At 37.1% G+C, this 26,810-nt stretch overlaps 1 protein-coding gene across 11 annotated transcripts in view; it reads left to right on the top strand.

Annotated features, from left to right (window-relative positions):
* Zfp984 (zinc finger protein 984) overlaps window positions 1-24,954 on the top strand; it is a 58,256-nt gene extending 33,302 nt beyond the window's left edge. For 6 of the 11 annotated variants that reach the window (XM_030253008.1, XM_030253007.1, XM_030253006.1 and 3 more), the window contains 3 exons: window positions 17,603-17,707; window positions 21,100-21,226; window positions 22,693-24,954. In XM_030253008.1, the coding sequence (XP_030108868.1) occupies window positions 17,678-17,707; window positions 21,100-21,226; window positions 22,693-24,179 (1,644 nt within the window). In that variant the 5' untranslated portion in view covers window positions 17,603-17,677 and the 3' untranslated portion in view covers window positions 24,180-24,954. The remainder of the gene's footprint in view (window positions 1-17,602; window positions 17,708-21,099; window positions 21,227-22,692) is intronic. The other 5 variants (XM_030253010.1, XM_030253009.1, XM_030253003.1 and 2 more) reach the window with 1 other exon arrangement.
* The last annotated feature ends 1,856 nt before the right edge of the window (window positions 24,955-26,810 follow it).

Below are 26,810 nucleotides of genomic sequence, written 5' to 3'. Positions count from 1 at the left end.
TCCCTCACTTCTGGTCAGAAAAAAGTGTACTTTTCTTCCACTGAAGAGAGAACTCTGTGGTTTTATATTCCTGGTTACCTAGAGCTTATTTTTGACCACAAGATCCTTTTTCTCTCTACAGAAAAAAATCTATTTTATCGATGTTTCTAGTTCTAGTGTTATTCACAATAAATTCATAGCTTATTTTGGAGGAAGGACAAATCTTAGATCAATGTCTTTTTGGTTGGTTTTGTGTATATATTTCACTTTTTATAGCTTGCAAAGCCCTTCCCATAACGAGGACTGTGGAACATAAGAGCCAATGCTCTTGGACGCACCAGCTTGACCTCTTCATACACAGTGAGTTGTGTAAGTCTGGTCATTAGCAATGAAGACTTATTGTCAGTTTGTAAAAAGCAACACCTTTTGTTGTCAGTGCCCTGCAGTGTTTGCTTATTTTTATGAAACCACTTTGTAGAACAACTCAGTTGATAAAACCCAGTGGAAAAGACAAGACCAACTGGAACTCCATCTCTTTCAGAATTCAGAGACTTCATTAGAATCACTTTCATACACTTATAAGCTGGTTCTGGTTTTTTTTTTTTTTTTTTTAATATTTCCAGACATCTTACTAAGAATACAGCCATCCAAACTTCATGGAGTCTTGTACCATGGTGCTTTCCTATGCATTTGCAGAACCACAAGTGTGGCAATGCAGTATACAAAAGTTCTTACTTTCTAATAGATGGTGATTTTTCTTGGACCTTACAACCAGAATTAATGCAACTTGAAGAAATTTAAGATTTAAAACTGCAGTTCTACTGTGTATTCAACTTTATGTTTTAGCATTTTTTCAAAGAACAATGTAAAAAGAAACGTTATTTTCCTTGTATTTCTCTTGTTATCAATTTTTAAAACCTAACGTGATGCATTGGTACAATGATAATTGATTGATACAATGGTAATTTATGTACTTTTTCAAGGCATGTCCAGAAACTGCCTGAGTGTCATTTGCTGAATGCATGAAATGCAGAGGCTTAGTACAATCTTCCAAAATGAATATACCATTATGTGTACTGATTGATAAACAGTGATGTCTGTAAATGTTTGTTTTCTTGATCACTTGGAGCCAGTTACCTCATCCTTTTTAAAACTCTGTTAAAGATTTCTGTATACTATACCATTCCTTCCCCATGTGATGGGGTTTTCTTGATGTTCCCGAAAATATTGCAAAGGTCTTTCTTAAGACCAGCAATGGTGATACAAAAGCCAACAGACATACACACAGAGTACACAGATAGACACGAACATGGAGACAAAAGGTAGACACACAGGAAGAGAGATATATACAAGGCAGCATTCAGCAAGTTACAGGTTTAAATTAACTGAATAGACACACAGAGGATGGAAGGCTTAGATAACAGGAAGTAGAGAATTCATCTTTGGACTCGCACTTAGTTAAATTATCTCTGAGGGAAAGGTTATTTATTCTTCTCTTAACTCATATGCATTATTAATCACCAGTGTTTAATCTATCCACATATGCAGAATCAATTAACTTGTGAACTTTTGACATAATTTTTTTTTCTTTTCACATAAGCACAATATGGGAAAATTTAAAACTCACCACAATGGGTAACAAGTAGCCCTGCATTCTGGAAGGTGTCCATGGGCTCAGAACCCTGTTCTCTAAAGAAAGACCATCAGGTCTAGACTTGTGCTTCTGAGCTCTCACTTCCATGCTGGCCTAGAATCCATTTTAACTTCTCACAGTCATCACAACAGGTTTTGAACCTCAGAGGTCACAAGAGAATCCTGGAACTCATTACAATCATGAAAAGAGTTGACTTCCAGCCATATTCTCTAAGGTGACTTGGGTAATTCTCGAGTCTCCTTTCGCCAGCCTATGAAGATATGCATGGGTGTACATAGAGTATTATAGAGCACAATCAGGGAATCTTCTATGAACAAATGGCTAAAAAGTGCAGTATGTATTGTAGGTCTGTTTTTATTTTTTCCTTCCTTCCTTCCTTCCTCTCTTCCTCCCTTCCTTCTTTCCTTTCTTTATTCTTTCTTTTGATAAAAATCTAGACAGTTATTCAAAGGAATTTTTATTTATTGCCTCACCTTTCAAGCAGTAAATAATATTGTGCCTAAATCTGACATCATTTTAATTCATCATTTTCTTTGACTAAGGCATCCAGCTCCTCTACCTTTTGTCCAAGTCTAATAATCTGTCTCCCACACGTTCTCTATGAGTTATTATTATTTGCCTTACTGCATTTTCTTTTCAGGCTCTTTTCCTTGTTTATTTCTAAGCACATATTGAACTCAATTTTCATATCCTATGTTGTCCTCCTTTCCTTCAGGCATTTGCTATTATTCTCTTGCCCAGGAATCATTTTGTTCCTGTCCTCTTTCAGTTGATATATGTGGCTTACACACTTTGATCTCTTTGATGATGACTCTGGGTTTTCTATTCTTTACCTTGGATATCATGTAAATTGCTCTCTTTATAAGATACATACATAGTTGATAGTTTGAGCAAAAGACATTGTATCCTAGTTTTACTTTGTTTTGGGTATTGAGCATCAGAATTCAGAGGGAGTGCTTAATTGTGTGCATTTTTAGCCCAGGATTCTAGACTCCCAATATGAGAAGTTAGGCAGGATCCGTTGTATCTGAAGGGTTCAGAACCCAGGTGCAGTGTCCTACTACATTCAGTTCTGGTCTAGTCTGGCAGCAACCTTGTGGGAAGCTGAGCAGAGTAGGTCCTGAGAAGTTGTGTTTCCACAACAGAGTTGGAGGAGTGGTTCCTGATGGGGAGGGTGGGCCTCCTGCTTCATTAGATAAGATTAAGAAAAAGACGAAATAAAAACAAAGAATCAATCAATCCAAAAATCAATCAACGAATTAAATAAGCAAGCAAGCAAGCAAGCAAAAATCCAAACCCACAAAAATTGCTCTCAAGAATTGGGAAGCTAATTAATTAAAAAGCCCTGAAGTAGATGGGTTTAGAAGAATGGCAGGAAGCTGCTGAGTATTGGGCGGGTTCAGAAGGAGGGGCTCTGAGGAACCAGGCAGAAATGACAGGAAGTTCCATCTTCTCCTGGTACCTTGGCTGCCTCGTGGTCAGGAAGTCCTGGAGGGAGACTAGTGCCTAGTATTTACAGCACCTGAAAACTTCCTTAAGCTGCAGTTGTTGTGCTGGCCTCCTAGGACATTGAGCAGCTGGTCCTGTCACCTTCCAGGTCAGAGGAGCTGTTGGGCTGGTAAATGGGCAGGAGCAGGGCAGGCATGTGGAGCAGGGGTGCATTTTCTGTCGCTACTCTCACAATTCTGTTGTGGATATCTTACCATTGTCAGGAAGTTTGAGATCCTGTGACTTGGGTTCATGGTGATGTTTTAATCAATTTTATGGTTGCCAGAATATTTTTCTAAAGTATCCTTATAGATTCTTGGCTTCATCTGGAGTTTGTATACCGGGAGGTTTGTCTTTGCAAAAGCCTTTATAAAGCTCCTGTAATTCAAATTCGTTCATGCTTTCTTAACTCCCCTGTTCCTCCATTTGCCATCTCATTTCCCTTTCTCCAGGGAACTGAGTAGGCATCCTGAGAGAGCTTTGTAGATATTTGTCATATGGGGAATTGGTGGAGATTTGATTGAATTAGAAAATTTCGTTACGTTATAAAGCACCATCATATTGCTGTAAATATTAACATTAACCTAACAAAGTTATAGTCTCCATTAGTTTCACACTGAGGTATATGTAGTCTTTGATGTAAATACAGCATCCAGAGATGCGTCTTCATAGTCTTAGTTATTAATGTTACCCCTTAGGTTTCATTGAAGCATGAAGACAGGATTGCAGCAATGTACAATTGAGAAGATATATAGTAGGTTCTGTTAACCCTGAGTGTTGTCAGAGAAAAAGCAATTCTACAATGTTTGAAAGCTTTTTAAAATATTACATCTTCACCAAGAGATGGACTTTGGTCACTTCCTACTGCCAGTTTCATATGCCCTGTCGTCTAATTACCATGGCCTAGTCCTGTAAGCCTCTAGCCTCTTAAAAATCTTATTTAGTCCTAGAGTGTTTTCAACCCCTGAAATTTCCTGCGGATTAAGTTCCCCCTTTCTTTTAGGTTCCTTTCAACTCCTTTTTTTTTAAAAAAAAAAAATGTTTTCTTGGTTTTCCCGACAGGGTTTCTCTGTGTAGAGTCCTGGCTGCCCTGGAACTCACTCTGCAGACCAGGTTGGCCTCGAACTCAGAAAAGTGCTGGGATTAAAGGCATGCACCACCACTGCCCAGCCTCATTTCAACTCTTAACTGTCTGGTTCAACTCAGCTGTTCAGGCTCAAACTACTCTCCCAGCTGACTCATTCAGCCTGGTTCTCAGACACAGAATTGCTCTGCTTGGCCTTAAATTAACTGTAGCAATCTCATTTTTAAATCTTCTGGCTCCGTCTCTTTCTCCTGCTCATTCTGTCTTTGCCCGTGCCTAGCATGTTCCCTCTTCAATCTGACTCTGTAAAACTCTCCCAGTAAAACTGTGTCCTTCTCCCTCTCTGTGGCTCTACTCTCTCAACTGTACTGTACTCCTGCCCATGCACCCTACTGTATTCCTTTACCATCTCTTCTTCCTGTACTGTCTTTCTCTTCCTTAAGTAGCTTCCCCTTCCTCTCTCATCTCAGGAGTGTTGGGCATATCCTGTTCTCTAAGATCTTTCTCTGATATTTCACATTTTCTGCCATTCAGTTAGACAACACTTTCAAACATGTGCACCTCCTTCTTCTTAGTAAATGTACTTTCGTTATTTGGGATTAAAGCAAATCCTAAAGGCTTGCTTGTATTCCAACCACAGTGAGGAAAGCTGTGTGCCTTGTGCTGAACCACACCCTAAGTCAGAACAGGCTTGAATATCCCTACACAATAGTTTAGTTTGGCAGAATTTCTTCCTGAACTGAAAACCAAGATTTACATATAATAGTCTTCATTATGTAGATAGCTGTGCTATCTATTCTGACTTCTACCAAGAGTTTCATTGTGAACTTCTTTGCTGATTGGTCAATGAAAATCTGTCCTTTGCCATACTGTATTCCTTAGCATTTGCAATCTAGAAGGTTTGCGGGCATTATGAGTGGCAAAAATATGGTTCATAATGTCTCCATTCATTGTAGGCGAAAGAGCTTTACTATGTAGGACATGAGGAATATTTCCTAGTGTTCTTATATTCATTCATTCTTCACAAAAAAAATGTCTTCTTTCCGAAGTTCTCATGAAAATTTTATGTCTTATTCTTTTGTGTATATTTTCATTAGATTATTTTCTATGTAGGTTTTTGAGTAAAACGGTGTCTAAACTTATGTATATATATATATATATGTATATATATATATATATACACACACACACACTGTGTGAAAATATATGTTTTACACTGTCAATACTTGTAGCCACTTTTCTGAATTTAACATTACAGTTGCCAGTTATTTTCTCTTAGGGCTTGAAAAATATGATTCCATACTCTCCTGATTTTAAGCTATGGATAAATATTTAGTACTACTGTATGCTAATATAATATCACCTCTTTTGATGGTAAGGGCTAGGACAAGACATCTGGAAAGAGATAAACATTGTTACAGCACTTAGATGTGACAATAGGCAGATACACCAGAGAGTACAGGAATCCAATATCTGAGAGACTTTCCTAGGGAATGCTAGGCTACAATGCTATGGCCTTTTAGTACTCAAGAGTCCCAATGTTTGCACACTGCATGTTGCTATTTGAGTTTATCTACTGTAAAACAGATTTGATGAAACAAGTGATAGTAAACTTTGACTGGAAGGCTCAAGCATGTGGAATTGTGTCTCTTCAGGATCAGGTGTGTATTTGAGGAAATGTCAGTTGCAAGATTTAAAGTCGAAGCCCTAGTGTTCATATTGACTTCATAGTGGAAGTAGGTAAACCCATGGGTTTTTCTTCCCATTCTAGAATGAGCTCTTGTTCAGTCTCCATGAAATGGAAGATGTGCTTTTCCTGTTATACAATTAGATAAAAACAATTCCCGGACATACATTTATTTTATGTATTTCTTACTTTTGAATTTAAAGTACAACATCTGTCACTTGAGCAGGAACTTATGGTCTGTTGCTGGTAGAAATGACAACGATACTCAGCCTGTATGTCACAGGTAAGAATCATGAAGTGACATACTTTGAAAAATGTCCTCATTACTCCCTGAAAATTCATGTATTCCTATGCCCATTTTTTATTACACACTTGATGCTGTCTGTCTACAAATGCCCAGGGCATCAAGTTATACATATTGTAAATTTATGACAGCAATGTGTTTTTCCGTGCATCTCCAATTTCTGTTTTACAGAAATTCCTGTTGTCAATAAATTTTCTATCACATAAATTAGGGATTATACTCATTTCATGAATATTACAATTGTTAGAATATTCACAGAGAAACATTCTGGTAGAGGATTTGCATTATCTGGTTTCTTTGGTATTGCAGATATTACAAAGTTCCTAGAGTTTAATATGTGCTCTCTAAATCTCCTAGTGCTTGCCTTTTCAGGTGAATGGCCTTCGCACATGAAGTGTCCCAGAGTGCTTACACAGTTACCATGTCTTCTATCCCTGTCCCGTCCCTTGTTATTCGTGTTTTCATCCTATCCTTGTGTTTCATGTATGTTCTGAGGAAGGTTTTGGATGGGTATCCAGGCTGTCATATATTCATAATCCCATGTTCCATGGTAAGTGACAGCATGGGTTTCCATAACTCCACTCTCTCCTTCTTTTACAGTGTTGCCTTTCCCCCACTGCTGGCTTTTTATTCAGCTCTCTCTGAATTGGCAGTTTTCCTTTACAAACCATGTTTCTTTGACTTGGGCTGAAAGCACCAACAATTTAAATATATTTCCGTATTTCTACATATAGCAGTATGTCAGTTATAAATTCACTTTTTCAGCCTGAGCTTCCAGTTCCATGTCTGTATTTCCTTTGTAGGCTGACTTTAGTTCAAACCAGTAAAGTTTCTGTTACCTACTTGTCACTACTACACCTGTCAACATACATTGTCAGACAGGTTGGTATTCCAGCACAAGGGTCATCATCTAGGGAGAACCATTAATGACACCTTACACCCATCAGCCTACAGAGATCCTTTTAGCAGTTTGCATGCTAAACCAGCATATCCAAGAACCTTTTAGACACTGAGTGCTCTTCTCAGTTATCAGATTATTCCTTAGGAATGTATAAAACCAAATCTCATTTTTTTTTGGATTTTTCTTGTATTATTCTATATCCTGTTAAGTATTTTATCAGATTGGATTATTCTCTTGGGATACTTGCAGGTCTTGAGTTGAAGAATTATGTTTCTTGTAATTGGAGAAAACTTGTTTTCCTCATATCCTTATTTGAACACTGAAAACATTCTAAGTCTTACTTGCTATGTGCAAGCACTGCTGTACTGTGATAAGTTATTGTGGAAACTTTGCACATCCTTTTCTGTCTTGGAGTTTTTTTAGGAAATTCCCCCTGTGACAGTAAGTTTGAGGCTCTTTCCCACTTTATCTTCTATTTCCTGGATTGTGTCTTGTTTTATGTTGATGTCCTTGATCCACTTGAACTTGAGCTTTGTGCAAGGTGACAAATATGGATCTATTTTCATTTTCCTACATGCAGACTGCCAGTTAGACCAGCACTGGTTATTGAAGATGTTTTCTTTTTTCCTATTTTCGAGTGACTCATTTTCATGCTTGTAAGCCCTCATGTACATAATTATGTGAAAATGTCTTTCACAACCAGTGTCCTACTTCCAAATTTCTCAAAATATCTTTCTCACCTCACTTATCTTTCCTGACTGTGCTGGCACTTACCCTGGCACTCTAAGAAGGTAGCCTTCATGCTCCATGAATCCTGTCCCAATATTTATTGATTTATGTCTCCACAGCAGCTAATTGAGAATCAAAGATGTGGCTCTCCAGTTAAGGGCACTTCTTCTTGCACTATGCAGGTCCAGAATATCTTTTACCATTGTCTTGGTGCTATAGCTTCTGCATTTCTGAAGTCTACAGAGCTACATGCAGTCAAAGATCATATTCCCTAAAAAATTGAAATAAATAAACTTTATTTAAAAATTAAAAATGATCTGGAAGTGTTGTGTAGGACACAAGAAACAGTACAGGAAAGAGAGTGAGAGGAATGTGAAGCCTGGATATGTTAAAGGACAGCTGACCCTTCATATCAATATTTTACCAATTAGGAAGGATCCCTATGTATGATAAAACTATTTTGTATCCATGGAACCCAGAGCTGGAGACTCTTATGGGTTCATTGTAATGTGAGAAAAGAAGATTTATCCTATATATGAAGTATTTAGGTATTCACTTTTATGAGGAGGCACCCTAATTGTGAAGGAATTTATAATACATGAAAATGCTGTTATCCAGCATCCCATCAACCAAGAAATCTGCTCCAGAAGGAAAATGGGTTGTATCAGATTCCACCATTTTCTTAATGTAAGGTATAAGCATGAGACTCAGATCTTAATCCTCACCACTGATGTTCCCACACTATAAAATAGTTCATGGTTATTAAACAAGAATCATTCATGACTAATATAAATGGGGTTATATGTTACATGTTTAGAGATGGATGAAATTTGAAGAGAAGTTGTTGCTCTTGCAAAGGAACAGGATTAGACTGTTAGCACCACATCACGTTCCATAACCACCTAGACTTCCAGTTTGTGGGAATCTGACCTCCTCTTCTGATGTCCACTGAGAGAAAGCATGCAAGCGTGGCACACACATACACATACAGGACGAACATTCATAAATAAGGCTAAACAAAATAAAATAAAATGAACAATTTAATATTAAAATTGTCTAAAAGCAGTCTAGAGGAATAGTATGACATGCTTTTGCATGTGTATGGGAAGGTCTTTCCACAAGGCATAGGGAATTGAAGAATTGTTTAGCCTAATCAGTTAAGAGTCCATGTGTTAACTCATAATGGATCTGCTTGATGGAAGCTTGTAGAGAAAGCAGGAAGCAGATCTAAGAGAGGATATAGTCACAGGGACAAGCTTAAAAGCATGTTCTTTGGTGCTATAAGGTCCTGAACACTAATTTCTCTCTGGCACTCAGTAGCTGGATTGTCCTATACATCCAACAATGATTTAGCATTCACATGAAGTTTTAAGCAGATTTTTATGAGCTGAATTGTAACATTCTACCTTTTAAATAGCCCAGGTAAGTTTCAATTGATAAGTGACCTCACACCAAGTTTTGCATGCAAGTAAAGCAGAAACAAGTCCATCTTGAAGGAGGAGTAAGTTAGAAAGCTACACTTTTCTTCTCAACAGTGTGCACTAGACACTGATATGAGTGGTTATAAGTAAATATGATGACAAGTTTATCATCTTGAAGAAATCCAGGGTTTCTATTCCTGCACAAACATCATGACCAAGAAGCAAGTTAGGGAGGAAAGGGTTTATTCGGCTTACACTTCCATACTGCTGTTCATCACCAAAGGAAGTCAGGACTGGAACTCAAGGAGGTCAGAAAGCAGGAGCTGATGCAGAGGCCATGGAGGGATGTTCTTTAATGGCTTGCCTCCCCCAACTTGCTCAGACTGCTCTCTTATAGCACCCAAGACTACCAGCCCAGAGATGGTCTCACCCACAAGGGGCCATTCCCCCTTGATCACTAATTGAGAAAATGCCTTACAGTTGGATCTCATGGATGCATTTCCTCAACTGAAGCTCCTTTCTCTGTGATAACTCCAGCTGTGTCAAGTTGACACAAAACTAGCCAGTACAATTGACCCCTTGTCAACTTGACACACAAAAACATCACTAGTAAGCCTCAACCCTTACAATCTTATTCATCCCCAAGGTCTAAATAACTTTAAACATCCCACAGCCTTTACATATTCTTAAAATTTCAATCTCTTGAAAATATCCATCTCTTTTAAAATCCAAAGTCTTTTTACAATTAAAAGTCTCTTAACTGTGGGCTCCACTAAAATAGTTTCTTCCTTCAAGAGGGAAAATATCAGGGCACAGTCACAATCAAAAGCAAAAATCAGTGTCCAACCTTCCAGTGTCTGGGATCCAACTCACAATCTTCTGGGCTCCTCCAAGGGCTTGGGTCACTTCTCCAGCCATGCCCTTTGTAGTACACGCGTCGTCCTCTAGGCTCCAGATGCCTGTACTCCACTGCTGCTGCTGCTCTTGGTGGTCATCTCATGGTACTGGCATCTCCAAAACACTGCATGACCCCTTTAGTCCTGGGCCTTCAATTGCAACTGCAGCTGCACCTTCACCAATGGCCTTCCATGGCCTCTCACAGAGTCGAGCCTTAGCTGCTCTGCGTGACCCCTTCATGCCTTCAAAACCAGTACCACCTGGGTGACCCTTATATATTACCAAGTCCCGCTGCTTCAGGAGTACAACCTTGACTATCTCTGGAACACAGCCTCTTTGTGCTTTCAGAAAACACTTCCCAGAAGATGTCACCTCAATGATGCTGGTCTCTTCTTAATCACTGCTAATTTTTTAGCTCCAGCTAACCAGCATCAATAGTCCCAGTAATTCAAAGTTTTTGCTTTAGTAGTTCTGCTATCTTGTTAATCACAACTGATTCTTCAGCCCCAGCTAACCAAAACTACAGAATCTTCACAATCAAAACAGCAATGGCCCTGAAAAGAGTCTTTAATTTTCCCTCTGAAATTTCACAAACCAGACCTCCATCTTCTGCACTGTTCTCAACATTATCTTCCAAGCTCCTACACAGCATCTGACAGAGCTCTTAACAACAAATGGATCTTCAAGCCCAAAGTTCCAAAGTCCTTCCACAGTCCTCCCCAAAACATGGTCAGGTTGTCACAGGAATACCCCACTCCTGGTACCAACTTCTGTATTAGTCAGGGTTCTCTAGAGTCACAGAACTTATGGATAGTCTCTAGATAGTAAAGGAATTTATTGATGACTTACAGTTGGCAGCCCAATTCCCAACAATTGTTCAGTCGCAGCTGTGAATTGAAGTCCAAGGATCTAGCAGTTACTCAGTCTCACACAGCAAGCAGGCGAAGGAGCAAGAGCTAGACTCCCTTCTTCCAATGTCCTTATATTGTCTCTAGCAGAAGGTGTAGCCCAGATTAAAGGTGTGTTCCTTAAACTCGGAGATTCAATCTTCTGGAATCCATAGCCACTATGGCTCAAGATCTCCAAACCAAGATCCAGATAAGGATCTCCAAGCCTCCAGATAAAGGTCACTGGTGAGCCTTCCAATTCTGGATTGTAGTTCATTCCAAATATAGTCAAGTTGACAACCAGGAATAGCCACTACACCATGATCTTTGCCATTTAGATTGAGCCATTGCCTGAGGTGGTTTTCTGTAAAAAAGTACAACACACTTAATAAATACATGTACTGTTTCTGCAGGTCAAATGAAATAAGGTGAATTCTAAACATGTTCTATGAGGTAGAAATGCTCCCAGCAATTTTCAGACAGGCTTTAAGCATTCTGATTGCTATCTCTATGTTGCATCATGTGGTTTATATCAGTAAGAATTTTCTATAGATGTTGATGGGATACTGTGCTGAAGAAAAAAAGCATTAAGGAATATCCCATTTAATGACTTTGCTCTTTTATTTTGGAGTTATAAGGTTCTCCTACTCCATGTTTTTCCCCTTCCTGTAGCTATGGTTCATGTAGGTTGAGATTCTGAAGAGCAATCATGGTGGACAGATGCAGAGAAGCTGCCTTGGGTGGGAAAGGGTCCTAAGGAGCTAATGGGAGTGGTGGAGAATGACTTGTTGTTAATGATGGATGCAAGCTGACAGTTCTGTACTCTGTGGCGACAAGTCTCTAAATAGCTCTTTGCAGATGAAAACTCCTTTGCATAAGCTACTTCCTTAGGAATTACAAATCATTACAATCATTTACTCCAGGTTCTCTTTTGATTATTCTGAGTCAGCATTTTAAAACCTTAGAACCTTTACTCCTAGAAAAAACAACAATACAAAAACAGAAGTACATTTGTTTTTGTTTGTTTGCTTTGTTTTGTTCTTAAGCATAGCAGCTCCTATGTATGTTGCTTGGATGCACTTTCTGGGCATAGAGATTATTTTATTATTACTCTTTTCTTTTCTTTCTCTTTCTTCCTTCCTTCCTGTCTTCCTTCCTCTCATTTTTTCCACACTCTAGATTTTATTGCCCTCCTGGTCCATCCTCTAACTATTCCACATCCCACACTTCCTGCCCACCTCTCTGTCTCCATAAGGATGTCCCCTCCTCCTCCCCACCTGACCAGACCTCTAAACACCCTGGAACCTCCAATCTCTCCAGGGGTTAGATGCATGCTCCCTGATTGAACCCAGACCCAGCATTCTTCCACTGCATATGTGCTAGGGGCCTCTTATCAGTAGGTGCATGCTTCCTGGTTGATGATCGAGTGTCTGAGAGGTCTTGGGGGTTCAGGTTAATTGAGACTGCTGGTCCTCCTACAGGGTGCCCTTCTTCCTCAGCTTCTTCCAGCTTTCCCCTAACTCAACCACAGGGGTCAGGAGCTTCTGTCCATTTGTTCGGTGCAAATATCTGTATCCAGCTGCTCTTGGGTGTTTCAGAAGACGATCATGATAGTCTTTGTGATTGCTCCATAGCCTCAGGTATAATGTTAGGCCTAGGGGCCTCACCTTGAAAGGTTTCAGGGTTGGGAGGGAATCATAATCTGATATTGGGTGGGGGAAGAGGACTGAAGCCCTGAGGGCCCGCAGAAAGAATGGAAACAGGCAACTTTGGGCCTGTTTAGCAACTTTGGGATCCTACTTTGGACCTGTTATTGGACCTTCTTTTCCTCAGGCTCTTCTCCATTTCCATCACTGTAATTCTTTCAGTCAAAATTATGGATCAGAATTTTGACTGGGGTTGCAACCCCATCCCTCACTCAATGCCCTGTTTCTCTGCTGGAGGTGGGCTCCAAAAGTTCTTTCTCGACACTGAAGGGCATTTAATCTAGGGTCTTTCCTTTTGGGTTTCTTGAGTATCTCACCTCCTCTAGTACATTCTGGAGGGTCCCCCACCTCTTATTTCCTAAGGTTGCCTGTTTCCATTTATTCTTCTGGCCCTCAGGGCTTCAGTCCTCTTCCCCCACCCAATATCAGATGCTGATTCCCCCCAACCCTGTCACCTTTCTCTCCCATGTTATTCCCTCCCTCCCTCCTCACTTTGGCCCCTTATCTTGTTGACCTGTTTGAGTTCTGTGGGCTGTATCTTGGGTATTCTGGACTTTTTTTTTATGACTAATATCCACTTATTAGTGAATATATGCCATGCATGTCCTTTTGGGTCTGAGTTACCTCACTCAGGATGATAATGTCTAGTTCCATCCATTTGCCTAAAAAACTTAGGATGTCCTCATTCTTAATAGCTGAGTAATATTCCATTGTGTAAATGAACCACAGTTTCTGTATCCATCCTTTTGTCATGGGACATATGGGTTGTTTCCAGCTTCTGGCCATCTCAGATAAGGCCACTATGAGTATAGTGGAGCACATGCCCCTATGACATGTTGGGGCATCTTTTTGGTATATTCCCAAGGATGGTATTGCCGGGGCATCAGATCTATTTATTTCCAATTTTCTGAGGAAACTGCACATTGATTTCTAGAGTGGTTGTACAGGTTTGCAATCCCACCAGCAATGGAGGAGTGTTCTTCTTTCTCTGCATCCTCTCCAACATGTGTTGTCACCTGAGGTTTTGATCTTAGCCATTCTGTTTGCTATAAGGTGGAATCTCAGGGTCATTTTGATTTACATTTCTTTTATCACTAAGGACTTTGAACATTTCTTTAAGTGGTTTTCAGCCATTGGGGTGTCCTTAGTTGTGAATTCTCAGTTTACTCACCATTTTTTCATTGGGTTGTTTGGGTTTTTTTGGTGGTTATCTTCTTAAGTTCTTAATATATTTTGGATATTAGCCCTCTATTGCATATGGAGTTAGTGATGGTTTTTTCCCAATCTGTAGGTTGTTGATTTGTCTTATTGACTATGCCGTGTACCTTAAAGAAGCTTTCTAGTCAGGAGGTCCCATTTATCAACTCTTTTGTTGTTGTTGTTGTTGTTTTTGTTTTGTTTTGTTTTTGTTTTTTCGAGACAGGGTTTCTCTGTATAGCCCTGGCTGTCCTGGAACTCACTTTGTAGACAAGGCTGGCCTCGAACTCAGAAATCCGTCTGTCTCTGCCTCCCAAGTGCTGGGATTAAAGGCATACACCACCACCGCCCTGCTCAATTCTTGATCTTAGAGCATGAGACATTCCAGTTCTGTTTAGGAAATATCCCCTGGTGCCTAATGAGTTCAAGGCTTTTTCCCACTTTCTCTTCTTTTAGGTTGTGTGTATTTGATTTTATGTTCAGGTCCTTGATTAACTTGGACTTGGGCTTCGTGCAAGGTGACAAATATGGGTCTATTTCCATTTTTCTACATACAGACAGCCAAATTAGACTAGCACCATTTATTGAAGATGCTTCCTTTTTTCCATTGTATATTTTTGGCTTCTTTGTCAAAAATCACGTGTGCGTAAGTGTGTGGTTTTATTTCTGGGTCTTCAGTTCCATTTCATTGATCAACTTGTCTGCCTGTGTACCAATACCATGCTGTTTTTATCACTATAGCTGTGAAGACAGAATTAGACTGTGTTTCCTTTCAGGAATAGCAAATGCCATTTACCCCTGAGTCATCTCTTCTTTCCAGGGATTTACACTTCTGGTACACTTTTATGATAGAGCCTGAATATAATCCTGAGTTCTGTTTTATAAAAATTGAGTGAGGAATCCTAAATGATACTTATATGTCCAACCGCTAACCATGTTAGATGGATGAGCTCAAATAATTAAGAAAAGAACAGGAAGGCCCCCAGTGGAGGAGCTAGAGGAAAGTACCCAAGGAGCTAAAGGGGTCTGCAAACCTATAGGTGGAACAACAATATGAACTAACCAGTACTTCTGGAGCTCGTGTCTAGAGCTGCATATGTATCAGAAGATGGCCTAGTTGGCCATCATTGGGAAGAGAGGCCCCTTGGTCTTGCAAACTTTATATGCCGCAGTATGGGGGAATGCCAGGGCCAAGAAGTGGGAGTGGATGGGTAGGGGAGTGGGAGGCTCTCAGGGACTTTTGGCATAGCATTTGAAATTTAAATTAAGAAAATTTGAAATGTAAATTAAGAAAATACCTAATTTAAAACAAGAAAATAAAATAAAAAAAGAAAAGAATAGGAATGAAGTCAAAGAACCTTAGATGATTCCTTTTTTGTGTAATCTATAATCATGTTAGATCAATGACCTCAAATAATAAAGAGAAGAACATTGCTGAAGTCAAAAGTTTCATATTTTTAGTTGTGGCAGTAATAGACACATGAGTAATAATGTATCCATAAAAAATGAAGTGTTAGTATGATTCTTATACATCTTAATATGGTTATTTCCATTATAAAAATCATTTTACTTTATCACTTTTTTCACATATGTCATTTAGTTATACATGTTTGTCTAAGCATTCTGAAGGGAAACCACTGTGTAATTTATGAAATTATTATCTGTATTGATTTTGTCATATAGTCACAAACATTACATTATATTAATGATACCTATTGCTAACTTTTTATTTTTATCATTAAATATTCTCAAATTAATTCTTCATTAAATAATCATTTAACTCTTCTTCATATAAAATTCTTATAAAATCATATCACAAGGTATTTGATTGTATGTCTTGTTTGTAATTTTGTTTGTATACACTGACTTTACACTTCCTAACTGCTACAATAGAAAGAAACGTATTTCTTTTAAGTCATTCTTGTATTTGGTGTTCTAACTCTCTTTCTTCAAGAAAGGATGCTCCATTGTATATAGGTCTTATAATCCAAACTGAGCATCTTAGACTAGCTATTGACACCCAACTTCAGATAAGAGAGATACAGGGTTCCTATCTGAGCAAAAATGACAGTTGTAGAATTTGGAAGCACAGTTTTACTCACCATCACTTTACTATCTGTAAACTAGATGTAACACTGGCATTGTTCTTTTTATCAAAAAATGTTCATAAACGTGTATTCCTGGATGTAGACCTCATATATATACATTACAATGTCTAAATTATGCTGTGAGTCTGAGTCCATTAACTCATCTACCTTTTACTGAGAGAAGACAACACAATTATGACTATGATAATTTTAGATGATACCATTTCTTAAAATGGCCTCATAGTTCTCATGACCTAACATACTTCCTGTTCTTGATTAGGTTTCAGAATATGACAGGAATTCTCTCTCTGAAAGGTAACCTTAAATCCAATCAGAATATGTTTTACTGTAATTGGTTTTTGTCTGCTGCTTTCATAAAGCACCATGTTCAAGGAAACTAATAGAAGAAAAAGACTACTTTGGGTAATGCTTCCAGAGGATAGCCATCAACCATGACAGGGAGGACACATAGAACATTGCCATGTTGTTGAAGTAGAAAGGTGAAAGATCACATCTTCAACCCCAGTCACTAAAGAGGAAGAAAGAATTAAGATGGCTTGGATCTATCTATTCTTTTTTCTCATAGCCAACCCCCAGTGTCATACTTTATTCAGTAATGTTCCAACAGCTAAATTCCTCAAACGATTGTGACCCACTGAGGACCCAACTTTAAAAGATAAAAGTATTATCCAATAGGAGAATCAGCCTTCTAATATCCTTGTACTTTTAAAATTGATTTTGATATCAATGTAGAAGACAAAGCTCTAATTTTTTGTATGGGTTTCCTGTTTGTTTGTTTGTGTGTTTGTTTGTTTGTAAAACAGGGTCCCACACTCTATTTCTAACTTTCACATGTCCTTATATAGAGACCAGAATGGCTTTTAGGTTACATCCCTGACAGCTAGGATGAAAGACCTTTCTTTGACGAGCTGATTTTTTGTTTGTTTGTTTGTTTGTTTGTTTGTTTGAATGGTGTATCTTCACATATTGGCCATTGAGTTACCACCAGGCTTACAGAATTTATTTCAGAGTGAGCATTCCTTAGATTTTTATATCTCTGGATAAGATGTTCACATCCTGCACATGTATAATTATTCTCTTACCCACTTGAAGGAATTCTCTGGAATTTCATTAAGTTTGTTTCTGCCTTCTTTGAATTCCTGTGCTTGTTCCCTCTTTATGACATTTGTCCACATTGAATGGTGTTCATATTATATTTTGAGTTTGTTTCATAATTCATTTTGTCATGAGAATTGGTATTGCATTAGTGATTTGGGGTAGGGAAATTTTATTAACATTTTCAAATTGCTTTAGCTACAGCCTCTCAATTTTCTTTTGCTGTGTGTCATTTAGGTCAGGTGACAGGGATTTCCATATGAGGTGTTGTGAATAAACTTTGAGAATCTAGGGTGGTGGGAGGAACTAGGTTACACTTACAGTCTAAATATATCATTACTTACTTTCATGACTGCACATTGTCAAGATTCCTGGTATCATTTTGCTTTTAATGTTTATATATATAAATGTTGTTTACCATTGTCTGTAATGGTGTTGTATTTATTTCATCTCTGAATCATTCAGACCTTGATGTGAAATTTCAAGAAGAATTCAAACTTTGCTCTTCACAGAGACCCTGGGAGAAGGACAACAACAAGAATGAGTGTGTCTCTGGTAAATACACCACAGGTCGGTGTCCTTTCCACATTTCTTTTTTAAAAAATCTCTTTTTATTCAAGTCATCCAAAACTTTTAATCTCTCTATGTGGAATGGTATCTAAAGGGCTTATTTTCTATGATCTATATCTTTTGTAATAATGAGAATTTAATGTTTTTCCCTTTCATGCATATAATGGCTTTATATTTTAACTTGATTTTTATATTGTGAGGATATATAATTCCCTTGGAATAGAGACCTGCATGTCTCAAATAGGATCTATTAGAATGATGCTCAAAGAATAGATTGATGGACATTTTCTATGTTGAATAAGTTCTGTCCTTTTGTATTAGTGTGAAGTAAGGTCTCTTGTGCCATATAAATTGCATTTCAGGGATGGTCAGGTTTCTAAACACAAGCTTGTGAATGAGGGTATAGAAATAAGTATAAATTCATATCACTAAAGAACATATAAAAGAGTAGAATTTGTAGAAGATAAAAGTATAAGAGATCCACTGTCTTGAATCCTAATAGTAACTATATTATTAGCTCCCTAGGGTCACAGATAATGGAAGGAAAATGTCTTTCTTTTACCATTAGTGTGATTGTGAGCTGATACAGATTTCAGTATTCTGACAACACTTTTCTCACACCTCATGTCACACAGTAATCACTGTTGACACCTGAAATCTATTTATCTCAAGAGAGACACTGTCCCTGTGGAAAATTCACAATATATAGATATTTATCCCTCCTTTTGGTTTCAGAAATAATTTTAAGTCCTGTTTTCTTCACCTTTGTATTTCATCACATGAACTATACTAGTAAAATTTTTCTAGAGAGGATAGCTATGGTGTTGTGCATAAACCATCAATTTTCAAAAATAAATGAATGTCCTTTCTTATTTTTTGTCTCTTTTCCTTAGAAGGGAAAGGCTTGAATCAGTCTATGCTAATCCCCTTCAGCCAAGCTGTGCATTACATAGGGAAAACTGAAGGGTTGTGGCAATGTTTCTATTTTTCATTATGATACTATTTTCTTTACGTACATAAGTGTATATCTGAAGGTTTTTACGTACACTGAATGATACATTATGCCCCTAAAACCATGAGTACAGCACCAAACCCTGGGACTGAATTCAGACATAATAGTGAGCTGCAATATATTTAGAGAGAATTAGATTAGTTTTTAAAGTAGAAACAGCAAGTACCTTTACCCTTTAATCATTTGTTCATGGAGTAGATTTACATTTTTTGAGGCATATTTGCAATAAAGACAGTATATAGTCTGTATATTATAATTTTTGATAAACAAGGGAAGAATGATAGATTACACTTCTATGAAAAGTGCAATTGTGATATACATATGGTCAAATTCTGAAGAAAAAAGTTAAAATTAGAATACTGAAATTTTCAGTTAGGTTAATACAATGAGGAATAATTTATTAGATTTTAATGAATATTTAGTATAATTCTCCCTCAATTTAAAAACACAGTTTGATCAAAAATTATTATACTCCATTGGAATGCATTGCCACATATGATATTTGCTTAAACATACATAGCTAATCATTTTATAGTGAAAGACCATATGGTATTAGAGAAATTATTATTAAGCATATTTATTTATGTCTCCACAGGAGCTAATTAAGGGTCAAAGATGTGGCTCTGCAGTTAAGCTCTCTTCTTCTTGCAGTATTCAGATTCAGTTTTCTGTACCTGCCTGGGGACTTCTTTTCCTTCCAAACTCTTTTTTTTCGAGAATATCTTTTACCATTGCCTGCGTTTCTCACGTGCACAGAGCTACATGCCAGCAAAAATAACATTCCATATGAAATTAAAGTCAATAAACATTATTTAAAAATTATAAATGATCTGGAAATATTACACAGGACACAAGAAACCATCCAGGAAAGAGAATGAGAGGAAATGTGAAGCCTGAATGAGTTTCAGGACAGCTGACCCCTCATATCAACATTTTAACAATTAGGAATGATTCCTATGTATGATAAAAATGTGTTGTATTCGTGGAACCCAGAGCTGGAGACTCTTATGTGTTCATTGTAATGTAGGAAAAGATTTATCCCATCAATGCTGTATTTTTGTGTCAACTTTTATGAGGAGGCACCGTAATTGTGAAGGAATTTATGATACAGGAATACGTTGTTATCCAGCATCCCATCAACCAAGAAATCTGCTCCAGAAGGAAAGTGAATTGTATCAGATTCCACCATTTTTTTAATATTTTATTTATTTATTATATGTAAGTGCACTGTAGCTGTCTTCAGAAACTCCAGAAGAAGGCATCAGATTTCGTTATGGATGGTTGTGAGCCACCATGTGGTTAAATAATTTTAAAGCTCTCTAAAACTGTTTATTTCTATTTTATGGTTTTGAATACATTCTCATAAATAATTTCCAAAAGCATTTGATTTTCTGTGTCATATGGAATGTTCAGTGTATGATGCCCTGATGTTGCAGTTCTAATGTGTTTAAAGAAAAAACTTAATCATTTAGTCCATCCATTATTTCTGCATTTTGTATTCTACCAGTTTCTTCTAGAACGTGTGTAGCATTGAACTTAGGCCTCAAATTGTCAAATGGACATGTTGTTATACAGACATGAGACACAGCTGCACATAAGACTAAGCTAGTGTCCATACTTGAACAAAGTGGACATTGTAAAATTTGAAAGCATATTTTTTTATCATTACTATCTTTAATGGGTCAGTGGGATTCTGTTTGATATCAACCCATATTTCATAAAGGTACATTACTGCATCTAGACATCAAAAGTACATGTTATATTCTATAAATGTTTACTGCTTTTGAAATTACATCATGCATTCTCAGTGAAAAAGAAATATAAAGGAAGTCTATTAGTAGTTTAGAAAGTTTCTTTGAATAAAGTCAAAGTTCATTTTTCTTCAATATATGTTGCTTACATTTGCCTGAATGTATGCCTATGTGCTATGTATTCTTTTCCTTTTTTTTTTTTTTATTTAGAGAGCCTTTCTAAATGTGAGCATTATAGTAAGTCATTCTATAGATTGACAGTGGAAGAGCAGCAATTCGTATCTTCAGACACATCTCAATCACACTTTCAGAAAACATTTATCCTTCAATATTTTCCTTCCTCATTTGCATCAAAAAAAGGATATCTTTTTGTTGTTGTTCTTGTTTGTTGTTGTTGTTGTTGTTGTTTTCAAGACAGGATTTCTCTGTGCAGCCCTGGCTGTCCTATCCTGGAACTCACTCTGTAGACCAGGCCTGGAACTCAGAAATCCGCCTGCCTCTGCCTCCCAAGTACTGGGATTAAAGGCATTCGCCACCACGCCCAGCAAAAAAGGATATCTTAATTACTTCTTTTTTTAAAGTAGAAAATTATTTTTGTCCAGTATCAAGTAGGTAGTTTTCCATTCCAGGGTCTGTTAACCTTCAAGGACGTGGCCTTGTACTTCTCACTGGAGGAATGGGAATGTCTCAGTTTTGCTCAGAGGACACTGTACATGGATGTAATGTTGGAGAATTACAACAATCTTTTGTTCGTGGGTAAGAATGAACTTCTTGTTGAATTCCTGTTTCTTTCTTTCAGTTTTCCTACTATATGTTTATGTAAATTCTCTGAGATATCCAGAGACCCCTGAATGAGGGAAATTCTAGTTAAAATCATAACTTGTTCATTGTGTTTCCATTACATTTCTCTGCTTTCTTTGGAAAAGTAACCAGTGCTATATTCTCTGAGATCACTCCTTATCACTTATCTAGCTTCAGTCAAGTTAAAAAAGTTCAAGTAAAAATTTAAATATCCAGAACAAGAAATTACATTTCTATACATATAATAGTTGCAATTATAAAAATCTTACTATTGCTTTAAAATGTTCCCTTATTTATGAATCTAAAAATATACAAGGTTTCAAGTGGATATAGAGCTGTTGGTTTGGGCAATTTTTTTTTATTTAACTTTTTGACATTTGATCTCTGTGTTTAGATCTGGTACAACATAATCATTATCATAGCATTTTAGATGTTGAAACAAATCTATTTAGTGATTTCCCTGACACTATCGGCTATATCATAAATTTATACCTGACCAAATTTATACCTGTTTCAGTGTCACTCTGAATTGAACTGTAACCATAGAATTAGAGATCTATTGTTTAGAGTTCTACTTTCGGGAAATTCACTACAGATGGATCCTTTATTTGTCCCAGCTTATGCAAAGTACAATTTTGTTTTTTATTTATTGGTCTTTTATTTATCTACATGTCAAATGTTATGCCCCTTCTGTTTCCTGTCTGGAAACTCTAAATCCCACCCCTCCGCCTGGCTTTTATGATGATGCTCCCACCACAGATCCACCTACTCCCACCTCATGCCCCTAGGATTCTCCTATGCTGGGATACTGAACCATCACAGTACCAAGGGACTCCCCTCCTGTTGATGCCACATAAGGCAATCCTGCTATATATAAAGCTGGAGCCATTTGTACTTCCATGTGTACTCTTTGTTTGGTGATTTGATCCTTGAGAGCTTTGTGGGTCTTGATATTGTTTTTCCTCCTACACAGTTGCAAAGCCCTTCAGCTTCTTCAGGCCTTCCCTTTACTCCTTCATTGTGGTCCCCTTGCTCAGTCCAATGGTTGGCTGCAAGTATCTGCATCTCTTTGGTCCAGTCTCTGGATGGCCTTCCCTGCAGCCTCTTTTCCATTCTTTGTCCCTCTTTTTCTTAAGACAGGAGCAATTCTGGGTTAATATATTTGAGGTGGGTATGATGTCTAATTTGAAAATAAAATTTAGCAGGCTATTATCATTTTCAATCACTTGATATAGATCATATTTGAATTTCTTTGAGGATACATGTAATAATTCCAAAAAAAAGGAGAGAGAGAGAGAGAGAAACCTCTCTTGAGAGTATGAATCCATAAGCTCACTGGTTATTGAGTCCCTTCTTCCTTATATAAGTAATTCATGTCACCTCTAATTGCCCCATTTTGTTTTTGTTTTTGTTTTTTTCAGAAAATCATTGCATACATGGAAAGTATGGGAAGGTCTTGGGTGAAGAGAGCCAGTACATTGTCCATGAACACGTGAATATTCAAGAGAAGTCTTCTAAATGGGACAAGCTTATCAAGGTGATTCTTGAATCCCCCCAATGTACACCTTACAAAACTAATCACAGCTCTCTTCAATACTCGAACCAAAAAAGACTTAAGCCCAGGAACACTAAAGAAGTTTGCAAATACAATGACTCTGTAAACAGTGTAAGTTTGTTTTCTACCATTAGTCTCAATCAAGGAATCCACCTGCAGAAGAAAAAACACAACCGAAATGCAGAATTTGAGAAGGTTTTTGTTTCTAAACATAAAGTCATGGTGAAACGAAACAATACTGGAGTGAACCCTTACAAATGTAGTGAATTTGACAAATATCTTACCCAGAGAGAAAAACTTCAAAGTCAGCAGAGAATTTATCATGGAAAGAAACCTTACAGAAGTAGTAAAAGTGACAAATGCTTTACCCATCAGATCCATCTTAGTATCCATCAGGGAATTCATGCAGAAGAGAAAATTTACAAATGTAGTGAATGTGACAAATGCTTTACCCACAAATCCCATCTTAATATTCATCAGAGAATTCATACAGGAGAGAACCCTTACAAATGCAGTGAATGTGACAAATGTTTTAAACACAAATTCAGTTTTAGTATGCATCAGAGAATTCATACAGGAGAGAAACCTTACAAATGTAGTGAATGTGACAAATGCTTTACCCAAAAATCTCATCTTAGCGTTCATCAGAGAATTCATACAGGAGAGAAACCTTACAAATGTAGTGAATGTGACAAATGCTTTACCCACAAATCCCATCTTAATAGTCATCAGAGAATTCATACAGGAGAGAAACCTTACAAATGTAGTGAATGTGACAAATGCTTTACTAAAAACGGGAGTCTGAGAATTCATCAGAGAATTCATACAGGAGAGAACCCTTACAAATGCAGTGAATGTGACAAATGCTTTACCCACAAATCCAATCTTAATATTCATCAGAGAATTCATACAGGAGAGAAACCTTACAAATGTAGTGAATGTGACAAATGCTTTACCCACAAATCCCATCTTAATAGTCATCAGAGAATTCATACAGGAGAGAAACCTTACAAATGTAGTGAATGTGACAAATGCTTTACCCGAAAATTCCATCTTAGTATTCATCAGAGAATTCATACAGGAGAGAACCCTTACAAATGCAGTGAATGTGACAAATGCTTTACCCAAAAATCCAATCTTAATATTCATCAGAGAATTCATACAGGAGAGAAACCTTATAAATGCAGTGAATGTGACAAATGCTTTACTGAAAAAGGCAGTCTGAGAATTCATCAGAGAATTCATACAGGAGAGAATCCTTACAAATGCAGTGAATGTGACAAATGCTTTACCCGAAAATTCCATCTTAGTATTCATCAGAAAATCCATACAGGAGAGAAACCTTACAAATAGTTTACATGTGACAAATACAATATTCACCATGTCAGTCTGAGAAATCATCAGTTACTTCATACAGTAGAGAATCTTTATAAATGAAGTGAACGAGATAATCCTTTACCAAAATATATCATCTTATAATTCATTAGTGAATACTTAGAGAAGACAAACTTCAAATATATTATAGGTATGAATCCTTTCCTTTTGGCCTATTTCCTAGAATATAACAGTGAATATACTTACAGGCTAGAAACTTAACTCATGCATTGTATGAAGAAATATCTTTGACTTCATTTGAGGTCAGAGAAAACATCTAAGAACTTTTTAAGGGATAGTATTTCTGTTGGGAAAAATGTGGCATATGTTTTATTCACGGTGTATTCTTGACAACACTTGAGGCTCCACTCTAGAGAATTAGTATGATTATGAAAATCTTGTGAAAATTTTCATGCAATGTTCAAATCTTGGGTAATGTCAACTATTTATGCTGGAGGACCTCTGTACATGTGAAAATGTAGAAAGCCTTTCATGACAACTTTTACTTGTTCACCCTCAAATGTTACAAAAAAGAGTATCTGGCAAACTGAGCCACCCAGACAGCATATTCTTTATCCTATAAGTATGCTTACAGATGTTAAGTGTGCTTCGAGTATCCAGAAATCATATTTCTTCTCAAATGCTTGTTTCACATTATAGGATAACAACTGAGTATGAGTCTCTTGTGATCTGCTCAACAACTCCTTTCCTATTGTCCTGTAACTAACTCCAATAAAGCTGAAAGTTTCAACAAGTTTGCTTTGGTTGTTTTCAATTTTCACTTGGGATACTCAGATGAATATATGTTGCATCTTCCCAGAAAATGACTCACATAAAAAATACGCGGAAGTTATAAATATTTTTGCAAGGCTGTATCATAAAGTTAATAGTTATTTTCAAGTGATAGATAACAATCCCTTTGGGGTGTAAAGACCCTTTCACAGTGGTTGCTTAAAAGCATAGGAAAACACATATTTCCAATTGTCTTAAAACTGAGAAATCATTCATTGAGCTGCAGGGTAGTCTGCTCACCTAAGAATAATTTGAATTCTATATCAGTGTTTAGCATTACAAAAGTTAGAAACACTGTATTAGATATGGTGATTTGTGTTAATTAAAATAGGGAAGATTCAGTTCAATGTTCCAGGCAAGTATTACTAGATTAAGATAAAAAGGCTCAAAAAAGGAAATATGTAGAAGCTTTCAAAGCCTCAGCAGTAAGTCTGCTCTCTCTTGAATTCAAGGAAGCATGAGAGAAAAATTTACAAAAATAAATGAAAACATGGCTTCATAGATTTCAAGGATAGCTAGCCAGATTTTGCTGTGTCTCTGCATGGTTCTGAAGTCATTAATACCCATATATTGAACAAAAGTCTTAAACTCTCAGAAAAATGCTGCCCATTGACACATATTACAAAACATTTTGGTGTCTGGTCCTGTTGTTACTTAATACTCCACTCTACAATAAGTAATGAAATAGATTTCCATTCTTTTTTAAATCATCTACAGAATGTTAATATTTTGCACATCTCAGAATATACATTCTGAACAAAACCTCAACAACTCACTATTAGGGTATTATCTTCATCTTAATTCCATGTATGAGTTCATTCATATAAATATCATGAATCTGTAAATCTTAGAGAAAAATCCTTTTTAGAGTAGATGAGGTGCATACTCATGCACAGTTTAGAAATCCAACCATCCTGGAAATACATTTGGAAGTACTGGGAAAATTACTTTTACTCCAAGTTCAAGTATATTAGAATATTTATCCTAAATTCAGGAAGTCTCAGAAAATTAGGATCTAAGAAAAAACATTAAATGCTACAATGAACAAATCCATATCACTCCATGTATTTTCCTTGATTTAAAAAAAAAACACGGAAATTGTTCAACTTGAGTAGAAGTACTGAATGATAACAATTCATTGGTCTCAATACTGGAATTTGATGAAACAGGACTTCCTCAGTAGTAGAATCTAAGTATGAGTAGAAGCAGTAGTGGCCCTTGATTTCAAATAATCCTAGGTAGTTTCTGCCAATTGCTTCATCAGGGATGTTGAAACTCACACACCAGGAAAATGAAAATTAGGGGGCTTGAGTAGCTCTTATCAGTCTGGAAATTGCAACCAGTTAGACAGTCTCTCTTGATTCTCATTGCACATGATCAGTGGATTTATGCCTCACTTCTTAATGACTTATTGATCATTAACCAAATCTGAAGTGACTTCCAGGTTCATGTAAACATTTCTAGAAGTACATAAACATTTTTACACACATTCCTTGTCTGTGGTACAGCAAGCATATGGTGATGGTTGACAAAATAGGTCCAGGTAGACTGACTGAGTTTTGTGGAAGGCAACATGTGTAGATTGAGAAAGATGCAAGTCATTGGCTCAGGAAAATTACCATATAATGTTTGAAAAACATGGAGACTGAAGATCAGTGGATTTGGAACATTAACTATTTGTGGAATAGCATTTTAAGATACAAAGTAAGAGCCACACTATAGGAGCCTGATGGGCATTTCTGGAAGAACTTCCAGTGGCTAGATTTTAAGGAACCCACTAGGTCTATATCAATACCTTGCAGGGAAAGGAAACTTCTC

This window comes from Mus musculus, chromosome 4 (assembly GCF_000001635.26).
Source record: "Mus musculus strain C57BL/6J chromosome 4, GRCm38.p6 C57BL/6J".
Lineage (NCBI taxonomy): Eukaryota > Metazoa > Chordata > Mammalia > Rodentia > Muridae > Mus > Mus musculus.
This window is presented reverse-complemented; position numbering and strand designations above follow the sequence as displayed.